The sequence below is a fragment of the Dendrobates tinctorius genome, unplaced genomic scaffold, assembly GCF_039654945.1.
Source record: "Dendrobates tinctorius isolate UK_male_01 unplaced genomic scaffold, ASM3965494v1 ptg000156l, whole genome shotgun sequence".
NCBI classification, from domain to species: Eukaryota; Metazoa; Chordata; class Amphibia; order Anura; family Dendrobatidae; genus Dendrobates; species Dendrobates tinctorius.
This window is the reverse complement of record NW_027361823.1, coordinates 15,460,397-15,486,403: the sequence shown is the minus strand read 5'-3', so window position 1 is coordinate 15,486,403 and position 26,007 is coordinate 15,460,397. Positions and strand designations below refer to the sequence as shown.

General features: G+C 41.6%; 1 protein-coding gene across 2 annotated transcripts in view; it reads left to right on the top strand.

The window, feature by feature from the left end:
- Positions 1 to 26,007, top strand: part of PCDH15 (protocadherin related 15) — a 2,659,104-nt gene that overhangs the window by 2,181,180 nt on the left and 451,917 nt on the right. For both annotated transcript variants that reach the window (XM_073548247.1, XM_073548246.1), the window contains exon 25: positions 22,149 to 22,258. In XM_073548247.1, coding sequence (XP_073404348.1) covers positions 22,149 to 22,258 — 110 coding nt within the window. The remainder of the gene's footprint in view (positions 1 to 22,148; positions 22,259 to 26,007) is intronic.

The following is a 26,007-nucleotide window of genomic DNA, read 5'->3' as shown; positions in this document are numbered from 1 at the left end:
AAGACCAAACTGACACACCCAACCTTTTGTTGATGGGTTTTTTAGAAGCAACCTGTGGCCGCAGGCCCCATGAAAAACCTGGCTGGGAAGGAAACAGACTGCTCCACTACCATCTTGTAGTCCATTTCAAAAATAATAACCGAGAACAGGTTATCTGAATTCTGCCTTGGACAAATAGCTTGCCCAAGACCAATACTTACTTTTATTTTGCATTGCAATCACATTGGACATTGCTTGTTATCTGGCTTTATAGCCTTTTCTTCCCTTTTTCCCTCACTTCATCCTTTTTATTATGTACTTTGCACTGATAATAATATATCTATGTAAATTTATATTATGCACTTAGGTTATATTATTGTACTTAATGGTATTTTTGATTGCGTCAAAATTTTATAATTATACATATTATTTATATTATTCACACGTATTTTGTTGAGCACTATGGTATTTGTGGGTAAATTGCACATTTTGTATTGTCCTGATTCCGGTTGCACAGTGCACATGTCTCCAGATTCACGTACCTCGGAGCATCGCTGGGGGCGCTGGGATATGACGTATGCATGTCGGTGGCGACTTCCGGTCTGCGCTGACTTGCGGCATTGTGTTTCCATGCCTACCGGTGATGCAAGTTCCGGGGCGGTTCCCGGACACATGCGCCGCTATTGTGCTCAGCTGGTATTGGGGATATTTAAGGGTGGCCGTTCTGGCACACTACACTGCACCTTGAAAAAGAGTGAGCGAAACGCGCGTCGGTTGCGACGGTCTGTGGTCCTGGGCAGTTTATTATAGGTAAGCACTTTGCTTGAGCATTTCTTTACACCTTAGATTATGGTTTATACACTTGTATTTAGACTGTTATGTCATTGGTGTGAGCTCATTTAGCCATGTGTGCTGTCTGTATTGTAGGCAAATTTGCTTTAACCTTATTACTATTGACCCTAGCCATTATTGCCTGATCTTTACACTGTATTACATGTATATGTATTTATTGTTTGTGTCATTTTAAATTGTTAATAAATTTCATTATTTTTATAATTATGGACTTTGTACTCCAGTGTGTTTCTCTTGGTTTTATAGTAGTATTTGGGAGTGTCCTTTAGGAAGCCTCACTGATTTCCCACTATGATTGTGTCTGTGGGTGGCTTCCCTTTATATTGGTTATTGCTCCTTTTGGTTTGTTTTCATCTTCTTCAGCAATCACAGCTATGCCTGTACCTGCAATGCACTCCCAAGGCCTCATTATGCCTCTGTGTTCATCCTGAGTTGGACACATAGCGATGCTCGCATATGACACTGATCACTGCATCACACTGGTAATCTGTTTTTGCCACCATAAAAAATACATTTCACCAAGTAGAATAGGTGGAACTAAATGGTTTTTTAATTTACAGTTATTAAAAGCTATGATCCATTCAAAAAATAACAAGCAGTTTTAATCCACTGAAGTATGGTCCCTGGGGCCCCTTGGCATTGTTCTGTCTGCAAGCTTTATTTGTCTTCCAAGTGGCTGATCAGCTGGCCTAGCTTGTGCAGTGCCTGTCATCATGAGCGATCCTCCAACTCCTCCCCCCAACTACTTTATGGTGGTATAATGAGATGGATAAGAGAGACTGAGAAACTGTAAGCAAACAACGACATCTGTTGGACCAAACTGAAAGTGAAAGCAAAAAAGAAAGAATTGGGTTAGCAGGAGCCAAATTGTGCTGGGAGAGTTGAAGGGGGAGTGAATTAACCTGCTGAACCTTATCAGGTGACACACAGGAAGGACTTCTTGAATGTAAAAGGCCTGGCCAGGCTGAGAAAGGCAGTTGGCAACAGAACCTGCCCCAGGGCAGGTTGTATGCCTGTGAAGTGGGCTTGCAGCCACCATCGGCACAGAAGAGCCTGAAGGTAGTCAGACGCTGGAGTAGGCCTAAATTGTGAGGAAGATCCATGCAGCACTCCAGTGGAAGGCCATGATCAGAGCCAAGCCAGGCCCAAGAGATGTCACGGCTGATTTACTGGGACATGCTTGGAGAGCGAGACAGGCATGACATTGTGAGTCATTGAGCAAGATCCGGATGACTCCATTTAAGGAGTGGGCTCCAGACTACACTGGTCAAGTACTGAAGACCAGAGCAATGCGGGTCAAGACCCAGACGACACCAGTTAAGAGTCAAGGACCAGCCCCCCACTTTACCAGATCAAGACGACGTCCGTCGAAGGTCAAGTACAGAAAATACCAGAAGAATACACAACCATAGTACCAGATGTGGGCAGGGGGACGCTGCAGATGAGACGGGGCCTGGCTCTCGTAATGTACTAACCAATATATCTCTATTCATATAGTTACCTGTTGATTGTAAATGATACTGTGAATATTGTTCTGTGAATAAGTTGTTTCTGTTGTTTCAGCTGTTGCATTCAGATCACCTGCATTACATTGGCACAACCCCCTTCAAGTGTGTCTTAAGGCCCCGTCACACATAAAGATGCACCAGGGATCCCGACAACGATACGACCTTGTCAGGATCACTGGTGCATCGCTATATGATCGCTGGTGAGCTGCCAAATAGGCAGCTTCACCAGCGATCAGCACCAGCGAGGACGCTGGTCTCTAAGGTAAATATCAGGTTGCTAAGCGGTGCACGTCACTTAGTTACCCGATGTGTACATTAGAAACCTGCGTGCTCACGCCGGGAGCTGCCAGCACGCAGGTTTCTAAGGTACACATCGGGTAACTAAGTGACGCGCGCCGCTTAGTAACCTGATATTTACCTTAGAGACCAGCTCCCAGCACCTGCTTAGAGCGCTGGGAGCCTCGCTGATCGTTGGCTCCCGCTGCCACACACAGCATTGTGCGTTGGCTAGCGGGAGACCAGCAATCAAAAAATGGCCCTGGCCGATGAAGCACGATCAGCGATACCCGGCAGGGGGGGTGCGGTCACTGATCCCCGTCACACACAGCTGTGGCATCATAAAATCAGCGATCTCGCTCGTGAGATCGCTGTGAGTGGCGGGGCCTTTAAAGCCACTACATTTAAGAAACACTCCAGTCAAAATGTTTATTTCCTCATCCCTTCTAAATGTGCCTGTAAGGTAAAGTTTATACATTAACATTTTTACCAATCACTGTTTTCACCAGTTTCCGGCAGTGCACTGGTTCTCCTTTGGCACACATGACTTCTCAACATCATTGCTGGCATTAAATAGAAACTGCTTAGAGCCAATGGAGCTTCAAAAAATGACTCCATAGACTTATATAGTGAAATCTACTAAAATCACTAATCAAAGTCAATTGTGTATTGCCCAGAAATTTCAACACTTATTATCTTTTGAGAAAGAAACATAATTCTCAAGCTGTGAAGAAGAGAATTATTTTGAAGCAGAAGTGAACTGCTGGTGGTTTACCTGTTGTTGGTCAGTGTTCTGTACACAGTTATGGAAAGATTATATTTACCTCCAGTAGAGCATCCAAAGGCAAATACATAATCTGCCAGAGGAATAAATTAAGATAAACACTTCAACATTTTTCAGAGATCAAGAAAAAACAAACACTCAAGGCTGTGAGTACGTATTCAATGCAGATTACTTTCAAGGATATGCAAATAGCTATACCCAAATGGCTCCCAGGATAAATACAAAAGGATTTAGTCATTTAAATAATAAAAGTAGAAAATTGTCATTCTGAAGTACTTCTTATCCTCTCTCGCAATATGCAGTTCAAGTACCGTGCCACATTTTATTTGTCCTTGAATAATGTTGGTTAACAAATAAAACTAGTTTCTAGAGATGACAAAAACAGTTTAGGCTGAAAATTTACAGGTTCACAATAAAACTGCCAACTTTGTAAAATATAAAGCTAAATGTTTTCATGCTGATTTCACCCAGGCTGACAGCAAGATCATCATGAAATGATAACTGCTTTCCCTCTTAATGATATCACTTTTGAACCTTTGATCTATCCATTTGAATTAGAACTGATCTGCAGTACTCCGCAGTTACTGCTACATATTAAATGAAGCTGTGCAGTTCAGCTCCATTCAATGTTTACATTATGATGCCACCAGAGTTAGGATCCCGTTTCACATAGCGACACACCAGCAATCCCAACAGCGATACAACCTGGTAGGGATTGCTGGTGCGCCGCTACATGATCGCTAGTAAGAAGTCAAAAGGCCCCGTCACACACAGTGATCTCACTAGCGAGATCGCTCTGTGTGACAGGGATCAGCAACCGGCCCCCCTGCCGGTTATCGCTGATCGTGCAGGATCGTCCTGGGCCGTTTTTAGATCGCTGGACTCCTGCTGGCCAGCGCACATCGCTGTGTGTGGCAGTGAGAGACCAGCGATCAGCGACGCTGGACGCTGGTTTCTAATGTAAACATCGGGTATCCAGGAGTCGCGCGGCTCCTAGATACCCAATGTTTACCTTGGAAACCAGCGTGTATGCCGGTTTCCAAAGTAAACAGCGGGTATCCAGGAGCTGCTGCCCCTGGATACCCGACCTTTACATTAGAAACCAGTTTCCAGCGTCGCTGGTCCTGATTGCTGGGGCTGTCTATGTGACAGCTCACCAGTGATCAGCCTAACGATGTACCAGCGATCCCATCATGTTGGATCATTGGTGGGATCCCTGGGACATCTTTATGTGTAACGGGGGCATAACAGGCAGATCTCTTCAACGACGCACCAGCAATCCCGTCAACGATACGACCTGGTAAGGATCACTGGTGTGTTGTCACACATCAGCTATTCTGAACCATTCCAGCCTGCATCCCTGAGTTCTGCGTCGCCAACGAGGTCACTTGTCGGCGTCAAACACAGTGATGCATGCTGGCCAGCGGGACGCCGACAATGAAAAAATGGCCCAGGACATTCGAGCACGATCAGCGATATCAAGCGGGGGGCCTCTATGTGTCCCATGTAGTGAGATCGCAGGCGAGATCGCTGTTGCGTCACAAAATCGGTGACGCATTAGCGATCTCACTAGCGATGTCGCTATGTGAGACGGGGCCTTTAATGATAGCTGCTCGATGGGGGTGCCAGCTGTCAGACCCACACAGATTTGATATTGATGATATATGAATAGCATAGGTCATCAATGTTATATGCCCAGACAACCTCTTAAATGACTGTGATCAAAACCTGTTTGTGATCTTTTATGTTAACCACATGAAATCTATTTATTTGTTGCTTTAAAAACGAAGAATTGATAAATGATGGAAGAAAAGATAAACAGATTTCATTTACTCACTTGTCAAACATATGATGATTTCACTATTGGCATATTTTCCAAAAAAAGCTAACATAGCAAAAAAAATGTGAATAAAGCGTTAGAGGGTCCAGTAATATTTTGTGTTAAATAAGTTGTCCACTAATCAAAGTAAATGTACAAATGTTTGTGGCATGATTGAAGTGCATAGTGGGAGAGCTGGAGAGCAAATAAACACATATAGGGTCTTATCCAACAACCCTTAATTTATTTAAAAGCAGGATATGCTAATCTGAACAAGATGAAATCACATTTGGATGTAATCATCTGCTGCAGATCCGTGGGTCACAAGAACAATTGCAGAACAAGAAGGAAAAATTGATGTTTTTCCATTCTGCTGAAGGTATGAAGAGAATCCGGTGTCAAGATTCTTAATTCTTAACTCAGGAAACACCCACATAAGGACTCAATGTATCCAAATATGGTTACCTCTTGAGGAAGACGTGAGATATTCTTTGCAATGCGTTGAATAAATAACTACAATAATGTGTCTCTTGGCATCAGATTTCCTTCATTCCTTTAGCAGCGTGGGAAACTCCACCAGTTTTTCCTTCTTCTTCCCATGAATGAAGTACAGCTACCCACTTTTTTTTAGTCTGTTTCAGATCTTGGCTATGAGATGTGGTCTTTCCCCAGTCACCCGATAACAACAATACATTCCTGCAATGGGTTACTCACCTGCTAAAATAGCCCCTCAGAAAAAATATAATTTATAATTTAGCCATCTGAGAGGAAAATGCTAGCATATCATCTGGGTAAGCTTGTAAATGGCCAAGTTAGACAGTGTCCCTTTAGGACAGGTAGAAACTGTTTTTATTGTCTTCCATGTTCTTTCTGCTAGATCAGCAGAAGAGTGAAAGATTACATGGGAGTTCATGCTGTTGCAGGTAATCGTTATACTAACACCCTCACGGACAGAGCAGATCTTAATTAAATCTGAGACTAAAGGCCCCATCACACATAGCGACTCACCAGTGATCCCAACAATGATATGAACTTGTCAGGATCGCTGGTGTGTCACTACGTGATCACTGGTGAGCTGCCAAACAGGCAGCTTCACCAGCGATCAGCACTAGCGACGACGAGCACGCACATCGCTGTGTACCTTAGATACCAGCGTGCTTGTGCTGGGAGCTGGTAACCAAGGTAAACAGCATGTTTCTAAGCGCCGTGTGGCGCTTGGAAACCCGCTGTTTACCTTGGTTACCTGCTCCCTGCATCAGTGCGCTGGTAACTAAGGTACACAGAGGGTTTCTAAGTGCCGCGCGGCGCTTAGAAAACTGCTGTTTACCTTGGTTATCAACTCGCTGATCGCTGGTCTCCCGCCTGCCACACGCAGCGATGCGTGCTGGCCAGTGGGAGACCAACGATCAAAAAAATGTCCAGGGCTTTCCACAATGATCAGCGATACCCGGCAGGGGGGCCATTCCCTGATAGGTGTCACACACAGCGATATTACTGGTGAGATCAGTGTTGCGTCACAAAACTTGTGACTCAGCAGCGATCTCGTTAGCGAGATCGCTGTGTGTGACAGGGGCTTAAGTCCTATGAGTACCGTAAGTTAATCAGTAAGTTACTCCAATTATGCTCATGGAAATATAAGATTCCATTTGGTCAATGAGGCAACATTTAGAATTATTTCTCTAAAGGCTTGTTGACATGGGCATATATCCGATGTGTCATCAGAAAGTACTTGGCCCAATGCTATACTATGGCACAGTGCAGTTCTGCATTTTATTTCTCATGCCTATTCGCATTTGGACCTCGCGCACCCATTCAAGCCTATAGATGCATTTAAAATATTGGACTGCACCTGTTTGTCATCAGAATCTGATCACACTACGCTGACACTTTGATCAAAATCTGGTAGAGATTTGAAACGAGTGTCATTACCATGACTCATGAGAATCATTGCTTGTGTGAGCACATCCTAAAACTTCTACACTAGGCTAGCACCTATCAGGCCACCACTGTTACAGCGCAACACTCAGAACCCTCTCAAAACAATCACTAGAAACATATCAATACTGTTTGTTACATACTCATAAATTGTAATTACAACACACCTTATCGTTGTTAAAGGGGTTGCCTATTTTTACGCTACAAGTCTACAGTCTCTCAATGTAAAAGCAGACTTCTGAATCCTCACATCGCGTGCACTGAGCGCTATGAGGATTCTCCAGTGCCAGTCCCAGAAGCAGGCAGTCATGTGAACACAAGTGTGCAATATGCATACACCGGACACATCCCAACTAGATTGGTGTGGCCTTGCTCAATACAAGTGTAGTGAGTGAGGCCGGAAACAGTCTAGTCAGAATGTGGCCAAGAGTTTCCATATTGCATCGGCACCTGAACCCTCACAGTGGACAGTGCACTGTGATGTGGGGATTTTCAAAGTCTGTAGTGACATAGAGTGACTGCAGACTTGTAACTTTAACCCTAAATTACCCTATATTAAAAAATACATTTTTGCCATTTTTATCTGTGTTAAAAAAGGGACAATTTGCCACTGTTTATTTTGCGGCAAGTCCACAACATCCACAATATATAATTCACATTAAGCATAATGTACTGTATGAGAATCATGCACATCCCAATGCACACCAGTTTTTCTACATAATTAAAGAATTAGCCATGCCTGAACAATTGGCGCATAATCAATTAAATTTCTTAGTATTCAATGTCAATCTTTCCACTATAAATGTCTAAGTATTTACTCTCTTAACTATTCTTATTCTTAGTTTTTTTATTATTAAAAAGTGTTTTATTACTTTTATTGGTGCCTATAATTGACAGTGTAGATTACAATACTAATTTCTCAGGTTGCATTTTGAAATTCTGAATGGAATTTAATAAGCAAACAGTCATTCCATTGGGAGTTAATAGTTAATACATTGGATTTTAATCGAGAAATTGATGTCTTCATTCTTCACGCGCGCTCTTGGAATGATTTTATTCTTATAGTTTTATTCCAGTCATACTGTATGTTACTTACAGGGACGACCCCACAGTACGTTGATAGATTGACGGTTCAAAGATCAATCCTTTTTTTTCTTTTTTTGCTTCCATTTCTGGAAATAGACAAACATTGGTTCTCTATCTTTTCTGTAAATGTATCAAACAGGTATGCTGAGTAAAATGTTTCACAGTCCTTAATAGGCCAATTCTGTAGCATTACAGATCTTTACATGGATGAACCTGTAAAAATGACTGAGTGATATTGACTGGTGGTGACTGTGTCAGTATCATTAACTAGGCTTGCCAATAAAACCAGTTACTAGATTCCTCGGTGGTTTGCTATTCAATCAATTCTTGCAGCACATATTTTATAGCATGCATTTACAATAATGAATAGTAAGTGAACATTTGTTAAGTGATTTAGATATATATATTCTTGGATTTATGGTATTTCAGCAAGCAAATGAACACTGGAAATCAATGTTCTATCTTTTCTGCTTATTTGTTTTCAGTGATTTTGGTTTAAAACATATTGACCAGCTCAAAGCAGAATAATTGTGCATTTGACTGGTTGTACATATACGTGACATAATTATTGAGCACAACTCTTTGCCTTCAATCAATGGTCATTTTGCTGTAAATGTAATTAACCTGTGAAACATGCATGACCAAATTACACAAGAATAGATAGACAGATGGTACTGTGCAGATGCGGCCGGCCCCATTTAGAGGAAGATTTTTTTTCGAGAGTAAATGTATATGACTAAATAAAACAATTTCATACATATTACAGATGTGACCATGTGCCTGTCTGCTGTAGGTGATTTTTTTTTCTTTAATTCATATTATACACAATTATATACAGTATGTAAAATAGGGGGCGGGTATCAGTGACCTATCATAAGCCATACAGATGAATGCTTAATCAGAGCACCACATGAAGCCCCGCCCCAGAGCACAAGCATATCATTCATACCTGAAAATAAAGATTAAACAACAACCACAAGATGGACTTCATCAACCAAGGTATCATTGTAATCAGTATAACGGTGCCAACCTGACCCTGTCTGTAGGTTACTGTGCACAATCCTGCTGACAGGTTCCCTTTATGGATTTCATTGACAGTTTAGTGACATAAAATTGCTATCCCCTGACTCACACTGCAGATTATCAGTGCATCCTATAAGAAACAGATTTAGGCTTTCCCCCCTGCCTCCTGCTTGAAATTGACAAGTCTCTCTCTCTGCTCTTACAAGCAGTAGACAAAGATGACAGGTTGAAGTTGCATGTTATATTATACAATGGGGATTCTGCACACAGCTACCACAGATAATCGAGATGTTTAGAGTGAGTCAGGGGAGTTATATAACACTACAGTAGTAGTGACTCCCTAGCGCCTGCGCAGTAGAAGGGTGAAGACAGTGCAAATAGAAGGGCAGATAAGGTATGGATAATAGTGCAAGTGTAGGAGCTGGATTACTTTACCACAGCTGCACATCAAAGGGCAGTATGATAATGAAGACAAGAAGCAGATATTTCTTCCTGGCACTGCACGCTCCGGAGCCTGGAAGAAGTCATTAACATAAAAGATTGAAACTCAATTTCTCTACAACTAGACCGCAGCTTTGAGGCAAACAAGTAAGGCTATTTTTAACCATTCTATTACCTGTATGCTGTATGTAGTAATAGCTTAAAAGCATCCCAGAGGGTGACAGATTCCCTTTGAACCCCTGGTTCTCTGACTTCCTCTGCCAGGAAAGAGTTTTTCTTACCTGGCTTGTATCTCTAGTCCTTGCTGTTGTTATGATTTTCTGATTTCTCCCATTTTCTGTCTTCTTTTTTAATTTTGACCATTCGATTGTTTTCTAATTTTGTTACTGATGTGCCATCTTAAAATTGACCCTACTTCATGACCCTTCTTGATTTCATTTTGCTCAACCAGTCAGAAGATGACTCTTTGGCACCAGCATAGGGGACCCCTGTGCACGTCCCGATAACTCTACAGGAGTTAAAGAGTGATGGTCAGGACAATCCCTGGGATCTGTAAAATGGAGTGACTTGCACTAAGCCTGTCCATGGAAGCTCTACTAACAGCTGCCAGGCTTCCATTAATCATGCAACTGTGATACATACCACATATTACATATTTTACACTATGCACAGTAAAATTCTATTATATGTATTGAAATTTGTAAATGTGTTAACTGCATTTGTGCCATGTGTAATTTCAAATATTTAAGAGCAGATGTTGCATTTTTTAACATCACATCCAAAGATTCCCTTTAGACATGGCAATTTTTTTCATATACAGACTAAAAGTAAGAATGTTCCCTAAGGAATGTCCTCTTTTAGCACACATTTAGGTCTTTATTTTTTAAGTTTCATAAAGTTATCGTGGTATGTATCTGGAACTTTTTTTTTCTCGTTGAATAGGATATTTTATCAATATGCAGTTAGAGTGGATCCAACTCCAAGCACCCTAACCAATTAGCTAAAAACTGCTCTGGCAATGGCCAAACATAAGGTCCACCACCAGCCAGTTACAAGTGATAGGAAATAAAGTGCAGTACTCAGCAGCGTATATCACTTACATCTGGCAGCTGGGAGAACAGTATATAGTTGAGCAGTGAGAGTACCAGATGTTGGGCCTTTACTGATCTCCGGTATATGACTAATGTTGTCTATTCCAGGTAGAGACCAATCACGGAAGGGCAGCGGGAGGGAAAAATCCTTTCTAACTAGTCTGCCATGCAGCTTGGTCCTCGGCCTTGGTCCTTGGTCTTTTTAAAGTATGTTTTTCTCTGTAATGCTGCAGCATTTCATAGTCAAGCACATATGAATGAAATCATGCAGCCAGTGTCTGATTCATGCTGCCCTTGGTTTGTACAGCATGTATCCGCTGTCAAGGTCCATTAAAGGTATGTTCACATGTTGCCTTTTTGCACCATTTTTTCTGCACCATAAAGGATAGTGGTGGCAGGAAAAATGCTGCCTATAATACACATATTTTTGACATATAACTTGCATTTTACATTACTGAAATAGGATTTGATGTTCTTTTAAAGTTCGTTGGAGAAGAGGAGGGGTGGGGAAAAGTGGAGATAGAGAGGGGTGGAGAACAAGGAGATATTAGAGACAGACATTTTGCTGCAAGTTCTCCTGAAACCACAGTTTTAGTTCTTTGTAGAACTTTATAAGCATCAACTGTCATTTTCTATCTCAGTTATGGGAAAACCTATATCCAGCATTTATGCAAGAATTGAGAATTTTGAGAGCTATTTATCAGTCCAAGAGCAGAAAGGAGCAGATTCTTTGATATGATATATTCTAAAATGTGTTATGTTTACATAACCTATTAATTTATCAAAAAAGAAAAAATGATGACTACTCTTTAAATCATAGTGCACCTTTAGGTAAGTCTGGATCTACGTACACGATGCCTGCTAGTTTATTTCAGATAGAACCATAAATAATGAAATTGTAGATTCTGCTTAAATCAGTATAAGAAAATATAATAGAAATTGTTGGAATGAAGTTGTACTAAAATCTTGGAATAAATAGAAATATGAACCCTGAATATTACTTAACAAAAAGACATTCTTCTCCATCACAGTATTGTTATGCAAAAGTGTTTAGCATTCAGCAGCTGCATTGCAGCGACACAGGTATGGCAGATTTGGTTTTATGCTTTACTTGGGGACATTTAATGTGTCATTGTGATAAAATATTTTTCTCCAGTAGCTGTACACTCTTGGTCATAATTTGCCTGCTTGTAGCGACACCACTTAAAAAGGCAGATAGAGAGCGGAGTCTATTTAATTATGGAGTGACAGTCTGCGCCAAATGTGTACTTTGCGGTGTTAGGCAACTATGTGTGTTTATTATATCTAATGATCAGGATATATTGTACTTCATTCTACACTAATGAAAAGTCAGTATTTCTTTAGAGAATTAGCGGGCAGGTCAGACACTCTTGGATGCACACTTAGAAGCATGATGCTTGTATTAGTGCCAAATCAACACGATCAAGCTACTCTCTCAATATGTATGTGTTTGGGAATATTGTGGTTTATTGTTGTGCAGTCAGCCTGGAAATATACATAATAAATGGATGTAGAATTAATCTTAATGAATATAAAATCAAACTCCAGGTAGTATTCATTCAGTAGTGCTGATGTCTTTACCAGAAGCAATCACAGTATAAAATATTGAAATTGGATATATAACTTTCAGATAAAATATGTTTATATAAAATCATTATGGGTTTAGATACAGGAGTTGCATTATTGTGGGAGCATTAGTGTTAGGTATCGAGTTTCCCCTACTGCACAGGGGGAATCTCAAGCCATGTCCTCTGCGGTCACAGAGATTCCTGCTCAGCAGAGGCATCGGTCCATACGTCTCTCCCAGGCTAATGCTAGGCATCTGATTGCTCCTTCAGGCTCTGCTGTAACACCAAGCTTGAATCAGCAGCAAGCAGACGCTCCAGGGACTAAGTCCTGTATTTTGCCTACTGAGCATGCCCGTGGGGCGACCTCTCATTGGAGGTCAGAGGTCACATGCGCAGGTCCTGCTCCTGCTCGGATTGGTCCACCACTGGGAAGGTCCCGGAAGGAAGCCACTATAAAAGAGTCGCATGGCCGCTCGGCCATGCACTAGTATAGACGCTTATGCTAAAGGTGTGTATGATGATGGATGCATGTATTTGGTGACTGACTCATTTGAAACCCCTACCCTTGGTTGTGCCTGTTGTTACAGTCTAGTGGTTAGAGTCAGCGCCTGTCAGTGGCTAGGCTTTAGGCCACAGTGCTCCAGGTCAGCACCTCATGTAGTGTCATATTGTGCCATCCAGTGCAGGGCACATTAGTGCCGCATCTACGGCGGTGCCGAGTGCTGGTGAGTCTAGAGGGACTCCGACCCTGTGTCTTGGGGCAGAGTCCTGTGACTTTACACCAGAGCTCACTTCACCGAGCTCTGTGAGCTTAACAGGCTTTGGCGATTATATTCAGCGGTAGTTCGGTTCTGTGAGGCAACAGAGTCTGCCTCGTACACACTGGGTGACGTTAACCCATGTGTGTTCGCTTATTACACCTTCATATAGTATCTGCCATTACTTAGCTGCAGTATTCCATCTCTGCACGGTTGACCCCAGGCTGCGAATGCATCTCATTATCAGTTTATTATTTGGTGCGTTCCGCCAGCCTAACAGTTAGAGTGAATATTAACGTGATTTTACTCTTTAGGTGAACTACATAGTAATTATAAAGGTGAGCACGAACCCAAGGGTTATGAAACTGAGGTTAAAGATGTTGGATCGGGACCAATAGATTAAGTGTATGATTATTATTATTATAGCGAGAAATTTCCTATTGTTAGATCAGTGGCATATATAGAAATTACGGAGTCCCATAGCAAAAGTCTTAAATTGGCCCCATTTTACACTCCCATGCCCACAAAAAAATTGCCAGAGTAAATGGGGTAATACCTTTCAAATTTTAAAATCATGGAGAGGGACACATATTAATGTTCGCACCCACTGCTAATTCCCCTTTCATCTCTCTTACAAAGTTTCCCTTGAAAATTTCCCTCATACTGCATGATGCTCCCACAGTGAATTTCCCCCACCCCACACAGATTATGATGACACCACAATGCCTCCAGCAAAGTATAATGCCACTACAGTAACCTCAGTACAGTATAATTCCTCCCACAGCCTAATGCCCCTAAACTGACCCCTACACAGAATGATGGTCCCACAGCTCCCCGATGTATAACATGATGACCCTATAGCAAGATGTACACTGTATGATGCCTACAGCCACCAAACACAGTATGAGTGCACCCACACACAATATGATGTCTGCAACATATCCCTCAGTCAGTATAATGTCACTCATAGCCCCCACAAAGTATACAGACCCCACACACAATATGATAACCCTTACAGCCCCAACATACAGTTTGAGGGCCCTTACAAGCTTCCTCTTAGTATAAGAGGACATATGCACAATTTGATGCCCCACACATCACACAAGCAGTGTGAGCCCCCTCACACACTATAATGTCATCCACAGCTTCCCTCCCAAAAAGTCTGAGGGCCCCGCTCAAAATATGATGTCTCCTACAGCCCCAATGCAACTCTCTACATAGTATGAGGGCCCCTATACACAATATGATGACCTACACAGATTCCAAAAGCAGTGTGAGGGCCCCCTCACACTATAATGTCACCAAGAGCCCCACTAAAATATGAGAGCTCTCCCAGCCTCACACACAATAAATGTCCCATACAGCCCTAACATGTAGTTTGAGGGTCCCTACACAATATCAGGAATACCACACAAAATAAGATGGCCCCTGCAGCCCTCCATTCAGTATAATGGCCCCCACAATGCGAACGCACTATAGGGACCCCCAGCAAACAGTTTGATAGCCCTGCAGCCCTCCCAGCACACACAATTATCCTCCCACAAGTACTCACAATAATTTAAAAAAACTGATTTTTCCATAAAGGTGGCACAAAGAAATTACATTATTGAAGAGAGATGCAACAGGAATCTGATGGCTTTCTCCTGCATCATTATATGCAACAAATGCCGATGATGTTGAAATTTTGATGCCAGGCTAGAGAGCGTTTATCCATAGCAACTGCATGGTCTGCCGTTATGGATGGTGTACCTCTGTGCTAAATGATTCCTTACAATATTGTTAATTATAAGATTCTGTTCCTACTTGCATCATAGATCTATGATGATTCTTTCATATTATGGATCTATTTTTTCAGCTCAGTTAATTATGAGTTTGACAGGTGTCCTTTATTTTCACTATATAAAACAGTGCAAAGTGATATGACAATGAAGATAAGAGAGGAGTACAACAATAATTATAATTGTCACTAGATCGTGCCCGATTCTAACGCATCGGGTATTCTAGAATATGTATGTAGTTTATTTATGAAGATTAAATAATAATGCAATAATGCACTCCCCAATCCTGATATGCATGGTCCTCTCACCCCCCAATCCTGATATGCATAGTCCCGTCACCCCCCTATCCTGGTATGCATGTGCTTGGTTCCCTCACCACCCAATCCTGATATGTATGATCCCCCTCACCCTCCAATCCTGGAATGCATGGTCCTCTCACTCCTTTTCCTGGTAAGCATGGTCCCCTCACCCCCCTTTCCTGGTATGCATGGTCCCCCTCACCCCCTTTCCTGGTATGCATGGTCCTCTCACCCCCCTTTCCTGGTATGCGTGGTCCCCCTCCCCCCCTTTGCTGGTATGTATGGTCACCCTCACCCCCCTTTCCTGGTATGCATGGTCCCATCACCCGTCTTTGCTGGTATGTATGGTCACCTTCACCCCCCTTTCCTGGTATGCATGGTCCCCCTCACCCTCCTTTCCTTGTATGCATGGTCCCCCTCACCCCACTTTCCTGGTATGCATGGTTACCCTCACCCCCATTTCCTGTTATGCATGGTTCCCCTCACCCTCCTTTCCTGGTATGCATGGTCCCATCACCCCCCTTTCCTGGTATGCATGGTCCTGTCACCCCACTTTCCTGGTATGCATGGTCCCCTTCACCCCTAGATAACTGCACACATACAAAAAAATGTATACTCACCCATCTTTCCTGTGGTTCAGCGCTGTCCCATTCTGCCAGAGGCTGGGGGAGCCGGGAGGAGTGTGGCACTGGTGCTGGAGTATGCACATGTCCATACCACGCTGTCCGGCGCCATTTTCCTGAAGACACACTGCAATCGTGTCTTCAGGAAAATGGCACCAGATAGAGCTATGCGCACTCCTGCCCCGGCATCTTCTTGTCCCATTAAGGCTTAGTGTGAAGGACCGAAGATGACGCCACTCTCGTGAGAGCGCAATGTCATCAGCAGTCTTTGGCGCAAAGCATTACTGGGACTGCGATGCTGGGCACGTGGTTAGAGAAGGGAAGTCCGGGAGCTGTCCGAAGGTGAGTATCTTACTATTTTTTATTTTAACTCTATTTTTTACAGATTAATGGTACCCAGGGTCCGAAGGAGTATCCTGTCCTCCGGGACCCTGGCTCCCATCCTCACATTAGGCTGCGATCAGTCAGCGACGCAGGAGGGTGGACTGCGCCTGTCTCTGATTGGTTGCGGCCTAACGACCGTGACCAATCAGCGAGGTGGGATTTCTATTACAGACAGACAGACAGACAGAATTAGACAATTATATAGTAGATGTTTCTTCAATTTGCTACCCTGGGCAATATGGTCTGATATTGCTTTACAATAACTAACAACTATTACAGCTATTACAATATTGATGGAGGCAGATCATAGAATCAAAGCATCATAGATTGGTAGAGTTGGAAGTGACCTCCTTGGTCATCATGTCCAACCCCCTGCTCAATGCAAGATTCAGAAAATCATTCCAGACAGATGTCTGTCCAGCCTCTATCGGAAGATGTCCAGATGTCCATTGAAGGAGAACTCACCACCTTTTGTGGCAGCTTGTTTTACTAGTTGATCACCATCCCTGTCAAAAAGTTTCTTTCTAATATCTAATCTGTGTCTCTTCCCATTCAACTTCAGCCCATTGCTTCTAGTCTTTCCTTGTGCAAATAAGAAAAAAACTGATCCCTCTACAGTGTGACAGCCCTTTCGATATTTGTAGACAGCTATTAAGTCTCCTCTCAGCCTTCTCTTTTGCAAGCTGAACATTCCCAAATCATCTAACTGTTCCTCATAGGACATTGCAGACCGGTCACCACTCTGTCCGCTCTTAACTTGCATTGACTGTCTCTTTAGTATCTTTCTGTTTGATGTGTTTTATTTCCTTGAAAAATAGCAGAAACCAGGTAAAGGAAGGTACAAAACTCCCTTTCATAATGACCTTTGACCAGTCTCATTAAAAACATCAATAGAAAGATGGGGTTGGGGTCTGACCATTGTGGCTATGCACGTGTTGCTCAAGAAGTTAGACTCTAAAAAGGCTCCAATGGCCAGAGTAAAAACTTCAAGATTTCCATTTTTTATTTTTAATACAGATTGTTTTATGAAAAACAGTTTCAATTTGTTTTAAAAAAGGTACATGTAGCACAAAACTCTTATTTAAACAATAGGTCATTTTCTGATGATTGCTTATCTTTAAGAGCAATTTCATGATGTGCACTTAGAACCTAAGGTATTCTTTGACTGTCACGATTTTTTAAAAATACAATCATATGATATATTTAACAAATCATACCAAAGTTATTTTTTTCTGTCAACTTCAAAATATCAAAATATTTAAGGTAAAAAGTGGTGCTAAGAGGCTCCACAGTGATTAAAACTCAACAGCAATCTAACAATCAACAATAATTTTCCCACATTATTTCCCATTATTTAGACTGTTTTGTTTATTATAATCTATCATATTAGCCATTAATAAAGACAAAACAAAGAGACTGAAATTATTATGTACTATGTACTCTCTCTCTATACAATATAAATAGATACTGTATATAAACTGTATATATATAAACACACTACCGTTCAAAAGTTTGGGGTCAGCCAGACAATTTTGTGTTTTCCATGAAAACTCATACTTTTATTAACCCCTTCGTGACCTGGCCAATTTTTTAAATTCTGACCAATGTCCCTTTATGTGGTCATAACTCTGGAACGCTTCAACAAATCCCAGTGATTTTGAGAGTTTTTTCGTGGCACATTATAATTTATGATAGTACATTTAGATTGATATGTTTTGTGTTTATTTTTAAAAAATATCAGAAACTTGACAAAAATGTAAAAAAAATTGCAATTTTCAAACTTTGAATTAATATCCCTTTAATCCAGATAGTCATACCACAGAAAAACATTGATAAATAACATTTTCCTCATGCCTGCTTTACATCAGAACCATTTTTAAAATGCTAATTTATTTTGTTAGCCATTTAGGAGTTTTAAAAATATAGCAGTAATTTTTCATTTTTTCAAGGAAATTTACAAAATGTATTTTTTTGAGGGACCTATCCTGGTTTGAAGTGACTTTGGGGGTGCTATATATTTGAAAACCCCAAACGTGATACCATTTTAAAAACAGCACCCCTTGACATATTGAAAACTGCTGTCAGGTAGTTTACTAACCCTTCAGGTGATTTTCATGAATTAATTCAAAGTGGTATAGCCGGAATGAAAAAGTGTTTGTTTACTACCTAAATGTCACTAATTTCTGAACTGGCCGCTATAGCTGGGAGACTCTAAAGGTATTGTCACACTTAGCGATGCACCAGCGATCCCAACCAGCGATATGACATGGTCAGGATCACTGGTGCATCGCTAAGTGGTCGCTAGTGAGCTGCCACACAGGCAGATCTCACCAGCGACATAGCAGCGATCGGCGGTCGCTACTTACCGGTCAGATGAGGAGAGCCTGACGTCCTCCTGCCCGCATCCACGAGTCACTCATCGGCACCACAGGAAGCCCAGCAGGAAGCTGACGACGAGAAACGGTCCAGGACGTTCTTGCGCGATCAGCGATAACCAGCGGGGGAGCCGGTCGGAGGTAAGTATCACACACAGTGATATTGCTAGCAATATCGCTGCTACGTCACAAAATCAGTGACGTTACAGCGATATTGCTAGCGATATCGCTTAGTGTGACAGGGCCTTAAGGCTGCTATTTGGCCATGAACAGCTATGGCAAACATCAGACCCACACAATCATGATCTCGGTGTGTCAATTAGATTAAAGTGCAAGCCCCCACAATCTATTAACCATTTATTTGATGTAGTTACTTTTGACAGCAGCAAATAAGGGGTTAAACCGATATAGACGGTGCCAACACCGATCATTTGTGATACAGCAAGTTGTCAGATATAGTGGACAGCCGAGAGCTGCTGGATTTTCACCTGTATGGGGATGATATTCTCTTATATCTCAGGTAAGTAAAAATACATATTGCCTGTCATGAAGGGGTTAATCAAATGAGTTGTTGCCAAATGATTTTAAAATCTAGTCCAGACATTGACAAGGTTCAAAAAAAAAGATTTTTATTTGAAATAATAATTTTCTCCTTCAAACTTTGCTTTCGTCAAAGAATGCTCCTTTTGCAGCAATTACGGCATTGCAGACCTTTGGCATTCTACAAGTTAAATTGCCAAGGTAATCTGGAGACATTTCATCCCATGCTTCCAGAAGCCCCTCCCACAAGTTGGTTTGGCTTGATGGTCAAGCTGCTCCCACAACAGCTCAATGCGGTTGAGATCTGGTGACTGCGCTGGACACTCCATTACAGATAGAATACGAGCTGACTGCTTCTTCCCTAAATAGTTCTTGCATAATTTGGAGGTGTGCTTTGGGTCATTGTCCAGTAGGATGAAATTGGTTCTGACTTTACCAGCACCAAAGCAACCCCAGACTATCACATTACCTCCACCATGCTTGACAGATGGCGTCAGGCACTCTTCCAGCATCTTTTCAGTTGTTCTGCGTCTCACAAATGTACTTCTGTGTGATCCAAACACCTCAAACTTGGATTCGTCTGTCCATAACACTTTTTTCCAATCTTCCTCTGTCCAATGTCTGTGTTCCTTTGCCCATATTAATTTTTACCTTTTATTAGCCAGTCTCAGATATGGCTTTTTCTTTGCCACTCTGCCCTGAAGGCCAGCATCCCGGAGTTGCCTCTTCACTGTAGACGTTGACACTGGCATTTTGCATGTACTATTTAATGAAGATGCCAGTTGAGGACATGTGAGGTGTCGATTTCTCAAACTACAGACTCTAATGTACTTGTCTTGTTGCCGAGTTGTGCAGCAAGGCCTCCCACTTCTTTTTCTACTCTGGTTAGAGCCTGTTTGTGCTCTCCTCTGAATGGAGTAGTACACACCGTTGTAGGAAATCTTCAGTTTCTTAGCAATTTCTTGCATGGAATAGCCTTCATTTCTAAGAACAAGAATAGACTGTCAAATTTCACATGAAAGTTCTTTTTTTCTGGCCATTTTGAGAGTTTAATGGAACCAACAAATGTAATGCTCCAGATTCTCAACTGGCTTAAAGGAAGGTCAGGTTTATAGCTTCTATAATCAGCCAAACTGTTATCAGCTGTGCTAACATACTTACACAAGGGTTTTCAAAGGTATTCTAACCATCCATTAGCCTTCTTACACAGTTAACAAACACAAAGTACCATAAGAAAACTGGAGTAATAGTTGTTGGAAATGGGCCTCTATACACCTATGAACATATTGCATTACTAACTAGATTTTTGCAGCTAACATAGTCATTTACCACATTAGCAATGCATAGAGTGTATTTCTGAATCATTTAATGTTAGCTTCATTGGAAAAAAACTATATTTTTCTTTCAAAAACAAGGAAATTTCTAAGTGACCCTAAACTTTTGAACAGTAGTGTATGTGTATATATATATATATATATATATATATATATATATATGTGTATATATGTATATATATATATATATATCCCCTTAATGACAGCCAATACGGCTTTTAACTGACCTGAGACATAAGAGAATAGCATCCCCATACAGGTGACAATCCAGCAACTGTCAACTGTATGCTATAGCTGATAACTTGCTGTATCACAAATGATCAGTGTTGTCACTGTCCTTATCTATTTATCCCCTTAGTTGCTGATGTCAAAAGTGACTACATCAAATAAATGCTTAATAGATTGTGGGGGCTTCTGCTTTAATCTAATTGACACACTGAGATATTGATTGTGTAGTCCTGATGTTTTCCATAGCAGTTCATGGCCAAATAGCAGCCTTAAGGTACTGTCACACTTAGCGATGCACCAGCGATCCCGACAATGATATGGATCGCTGGTGCATTGCTAAGTGGTCACTAGTGAGCTGCCACACAGGCAGATCTCACCAGTGACATAGCAGCGGTCGGCGGTCGCTACTTACCTGTCAGACGAGGCGATCCTGACGTCCTCCCGCCCGCGTCCACGCGTCGCTCGTCTCCACAGCAGGAAGCCCAGCAGGAAGCTGATGACGATAAATGGCCCAGACCGTTCTCGCGCGATCAGTGATAACCAGCGGGGGAGCCGGTCGGAGGTAAGTATCACACATAGCGATATCGCTAGCGATATTGCTGCTGCGTCACAAAACTAGTGATGTTATAGCGATATTGCTAGCGATATCGCTTAGTGTGACGGGGCCTTTAGAGTCTTCTGGCTATAGCGGTTACGTCAGAAGTTAGCGACATTTATGTGGAAAACAACCACCTTTTCATACCTGGTATACCACTTTGCATTAATTCCTGAAAATCACCTGAAGAGTTAATAATAAACTATCTGACAGAAGTTTTCAATATGTCGAGGGGTGCTGTTTTTAAAATGGTATCACTTTGGGGGTTTTCCAATATAAAGCACCCCCAAAGTCACTTCAAACCTGGATACATTCCTCAATAAAATAAATTTTGTAAATTTCCTTGAAAAAATTAAAAATTACTGCTACAGTTTTAAACCTCCTAAAAGGCCAACAAAATAAATTAGTGTTTTAAAAAAGGTGCTGATGTAAAGCCGACATGAGGGAAATGTTATTTATTAATGTTGCTCTGTGGTATGACTATCTGGATTAAAGGGATAATTATTCAAAGCTTGAAAACAGCAATTTTTTTTACATTTTTGTCAAGTTTCTGATATTTTTGGAAATAAACAAAAAACATATCGGGTTACCGAACTAAATTTACCATTATCATAAATTATAATGTGCCACAAAAAATTCAATCTTAAAATCAATGGGATTTGTTGAAGCGTTCCAGAGTTATCACCACATAAAGCGACATTGGTCAGAATTTAAAAAAACTGGCCCCATCACTAAGGGGATATATATGTATATATATATATATATATAGTGTTTAATGTTTATCTTTTCTAGATCAGCCTTAAAACAGAAGAATATAACATACGTATGTTGTGTTTTTATGTATTTCTTAGGCCGCCTCCTGTGAGTGAATCTGCCCCAATTGGCACTACAGTTACTGTGGTAATGGCTGCAGCCTTAAATCAGACTATTGTGTACTCTATTGTCTCAGGGAATGACCAAGGTAAGATCAGTTTTATTGTTTGACATATATTTTCTATTTGCTATGTTTTGTAGAATAGTTAGTTACTATGATAAGGTTGTTTTGTATTTTTTGAGGGGTTGGGGATTATACCAACAATTATAATATAGATCCAATATAGAATTTTGTTATGCTGTGCCACGTCCTTGAATGAGATGTTTAATGCAAAGCTATGAATAGAAAAAAGATCTATTGCTTAAATCAGGTTTTTGTGTTAAATGTATTTTTCTCCTATTTTTTGCCAGTTTTTTTTTTTTTTTTTTCACAAAACAATCTGGATTAAAAATAAAAAATAGAAACTTGCAACTTTCCCACTGACCTCTACATAAAATCTTATCACTACTGTCATCTCCTATCTTAGTAATTGGAAATTGTTTCTTCACTAAATACAAATTTTACCCTAGAATTCAGAATTTTGAAATTGAAAGATAAGTTCTGGCAGGGAAGGAAGGAGATTTCTCTAATAAGATATATTACAAAATTTCTTATTTTCATGTTTTTTTTATTTATGGAATAAAAGTTAAACTGATGGTTACACATTAAGTGTTTCTTAAATTCCAATTCATATGTGCCTACTTTTTGTTAATGTAGATGGGCATTTTGCAATATACAGCAATCTGAATGATCCCGGAAGCATGAAATGGATACTTTATATTGACCTTGGGAGAAGTGTGATGCAGTGACTCCTGTTACAGCTAGGGGCGCTGTATGGGCTCCCCAGGACATGCATGCAGGCGTTTCTTTTATTGTGATGGGGAAACAGTGAGAGGCATGGTTGTAAATGGCCGATATGTATCACAGGGGTGGGTGGCCCTTTGATGGAAGCCCGGGCATGTTTTGATCAGCAGTTCTACTACTGATGGCTTTTTGCTTTACATTGGGAGGCTTCGAGGTGACTTGGAGAGATGGGTGGGTCCAGTCACCTACATTCCCACCCAAGGGCATGTGTCTGAACATCCAAGATAAAACCTGTGTGTTTGTGACTTTAAAAGGACCTGCAGTGAGGTCATGACCATGTGGTCCATACCTCACCTGTGGGTGTGGTTACGTACCATATAATGTGACTGAGGTCTGGTCACATGGGGAGAGTGCATGGACCTGTTTGGTTCATGTGGAAGGTCCTGGAAGGCCTACATGTTGGAAGGTGTGCTACCTCCCTGAAGAGCACGTGGTAGGATTTGGAGGTGGCCGGTATGTTGAGAGATCCTGGGAGTAGGATCGGATCCCTGAAAAGCACCCGGACAGGCCACATGTGTTTGCAAAGTCTGTGAAGGCACTGCATTTGGGGAAGCTACCTTCCATCTGAGGATCTGGATTGTCGGTAATGCACTGGACACAAGGACAGTGATCCCAGTTAGGCAGTTTTCCCAGGAACCAGGACTGACAGGAGGTCATTCTGTGGAGCAGGAGTTCCTGTAAGGTAACTCCACAGACTGTTGGTGCTTGTGATGTTCCGTGGATGTTACTGAACTGTTCGGCGTGCAGTCTCCCACGGCAACTGGATGAAGTGAGAAGTCTGGCGTGTGGAGAGTCTGCTATATAATGTCGTGTATTATGAAGTGCTCTGGACTATGAGTTAGGTCTGTGATGTGCAACACGACCTACGGTGCGGTTTATGCTGAGTAAAAAATAAACCATATTGACCGTTTTATGTGAAAAGCCCGTGCCTGACCATGTTAATCCACTGCCAAGTGAGTGTCCTCCAACACAAACAGTTCTTGCCATCTTACAGAAGTTAAAAAAAAAAAAAGGTATGAACTCGGATATAAACTGGTGTGCATGCAGCATATAAGCGCACATCCACACTAGCCACTAAACAGAAAAAAAAGAAGCAAAGACAGAAACATAATGATTAAATGCCCTGCAGTAAATAAATAAATAGCATAGTGCATGAAAATAATATACGGTATTAAGTTAACATGTTTTTTTGATAAAAAAAAGTCTTTTCACCCCTCCATGGTGACCGTAATTGGGACAGTCCTAACTCTAATATTAAAAACCTTGTAAGAAGGTATAATGGAGGGCAAACCCATGTAGAATGGCAGCATTAGAACACTATACTAATGACCTCTTTGACTGATGTAGTAGAATGATGGTGACTAGTGTTGAGCATTCCGATACCGCAAGTATCGGGTATCGGCCGATACTTGCTGTATCGGAATTCCAATACCGACTTCCGATATTTTTTCAATATCGGAATTCGGCATAGGAATCGGAAGTTCAAAGTTGATTGACAGACTGACGTCATCATGATGCGCGGTGTGTGCGCATCATGATGCGCCGTCATTTCGGGCCTTCCGGGGGTCTCTGCCGGCCTGCCGGGGGGCTGTGCCGGCCTGCCGGGGGGCTGTGTGGACTGCCCGGGGTCTGTACCGGCCTGCCGGGGGGCTGTGCCGGCCTGCCGGTGGTCTGTGCACCCTGTGGGGGTCTGTACCGGCCTGCCGGGGGGCTGTGCCGGCCTGCCGGTGGTCTGTGCACCCTGTGGGGGTCTGTACCGGCCTGCCGGGGGGCTGTGCCGGCCTGCCGGTGGTCTGTGCACCCTGTGGGGGTCTGTACCGGCCTGCCAGGGGGCTGTGCCGGCCTGCCGGTGGTCTGTGCTGATGTCCGGGGGTCTGTGCAAGCATCGTCCGATGGGACTACAAGTCCCATCGGGCGATGCCTGCTACCATGACAGTGATTGACACATTAGCCAATGATGGGACAGTAGTAGTCCCATCATCCGGCTAATGTGTTAAATGTTAAAAAAAAAAAAAAAAATACTACATACATACTACATGCATGCTACATACATACTACATACATACTACATATATACTACATACATACTACATGCTACATACATACTACATGCATGCTACATACATACTACATGCATGCTACATACATACTACATGCTACATACATACTACATATATACTACATACATACTACATATATACTACATACATACTACATACATGCTACATACATACTGCATGCTACATACATACCACATACATACTACATACATACTACATGCATGCTACATACATACTACATGCATGCTACATACATACTACATGCATGCTACATGCATGCTACATACATACTACATGCTACATACATACCACATACATACTACATACATGCTACATACTACATACATACTACATACATACTACATGCATGCTACATACATACTACATGCATGCTACATACATACTACATGCATGCTACATACATACTACATGCCACATACATACCACATACATACTACATACATACTACATACATACTACATGCTACATACATACTACATATATACTACATGCATGCTACATACATACTACATGCTACATACATACCACATACATACTACATACATGCTACATATATACTACATGCATGCTACATACATACTACATATATACTACATGCATGCTACATACATACTACATGCTACATGCATGCTACATACATACTACATACATACTACATGCTACATACATACCACATATATACTACATACATACAATACATTCATACAATACATACATAGACATACAGTACATATAACATAGAGTAACATACTTACCAATACTTGTCACATTGTTCCCCGAAGCCATTGTCTTTTCCGGAATAAATATTAACATAACAAACCACAAAAATACTCACCCACGATCCGAAGCAGTCCACGAGTGTGTCCCACGACGATCTTGGGTAGAGAACGGCAGCATCAGATGATGCTGCCG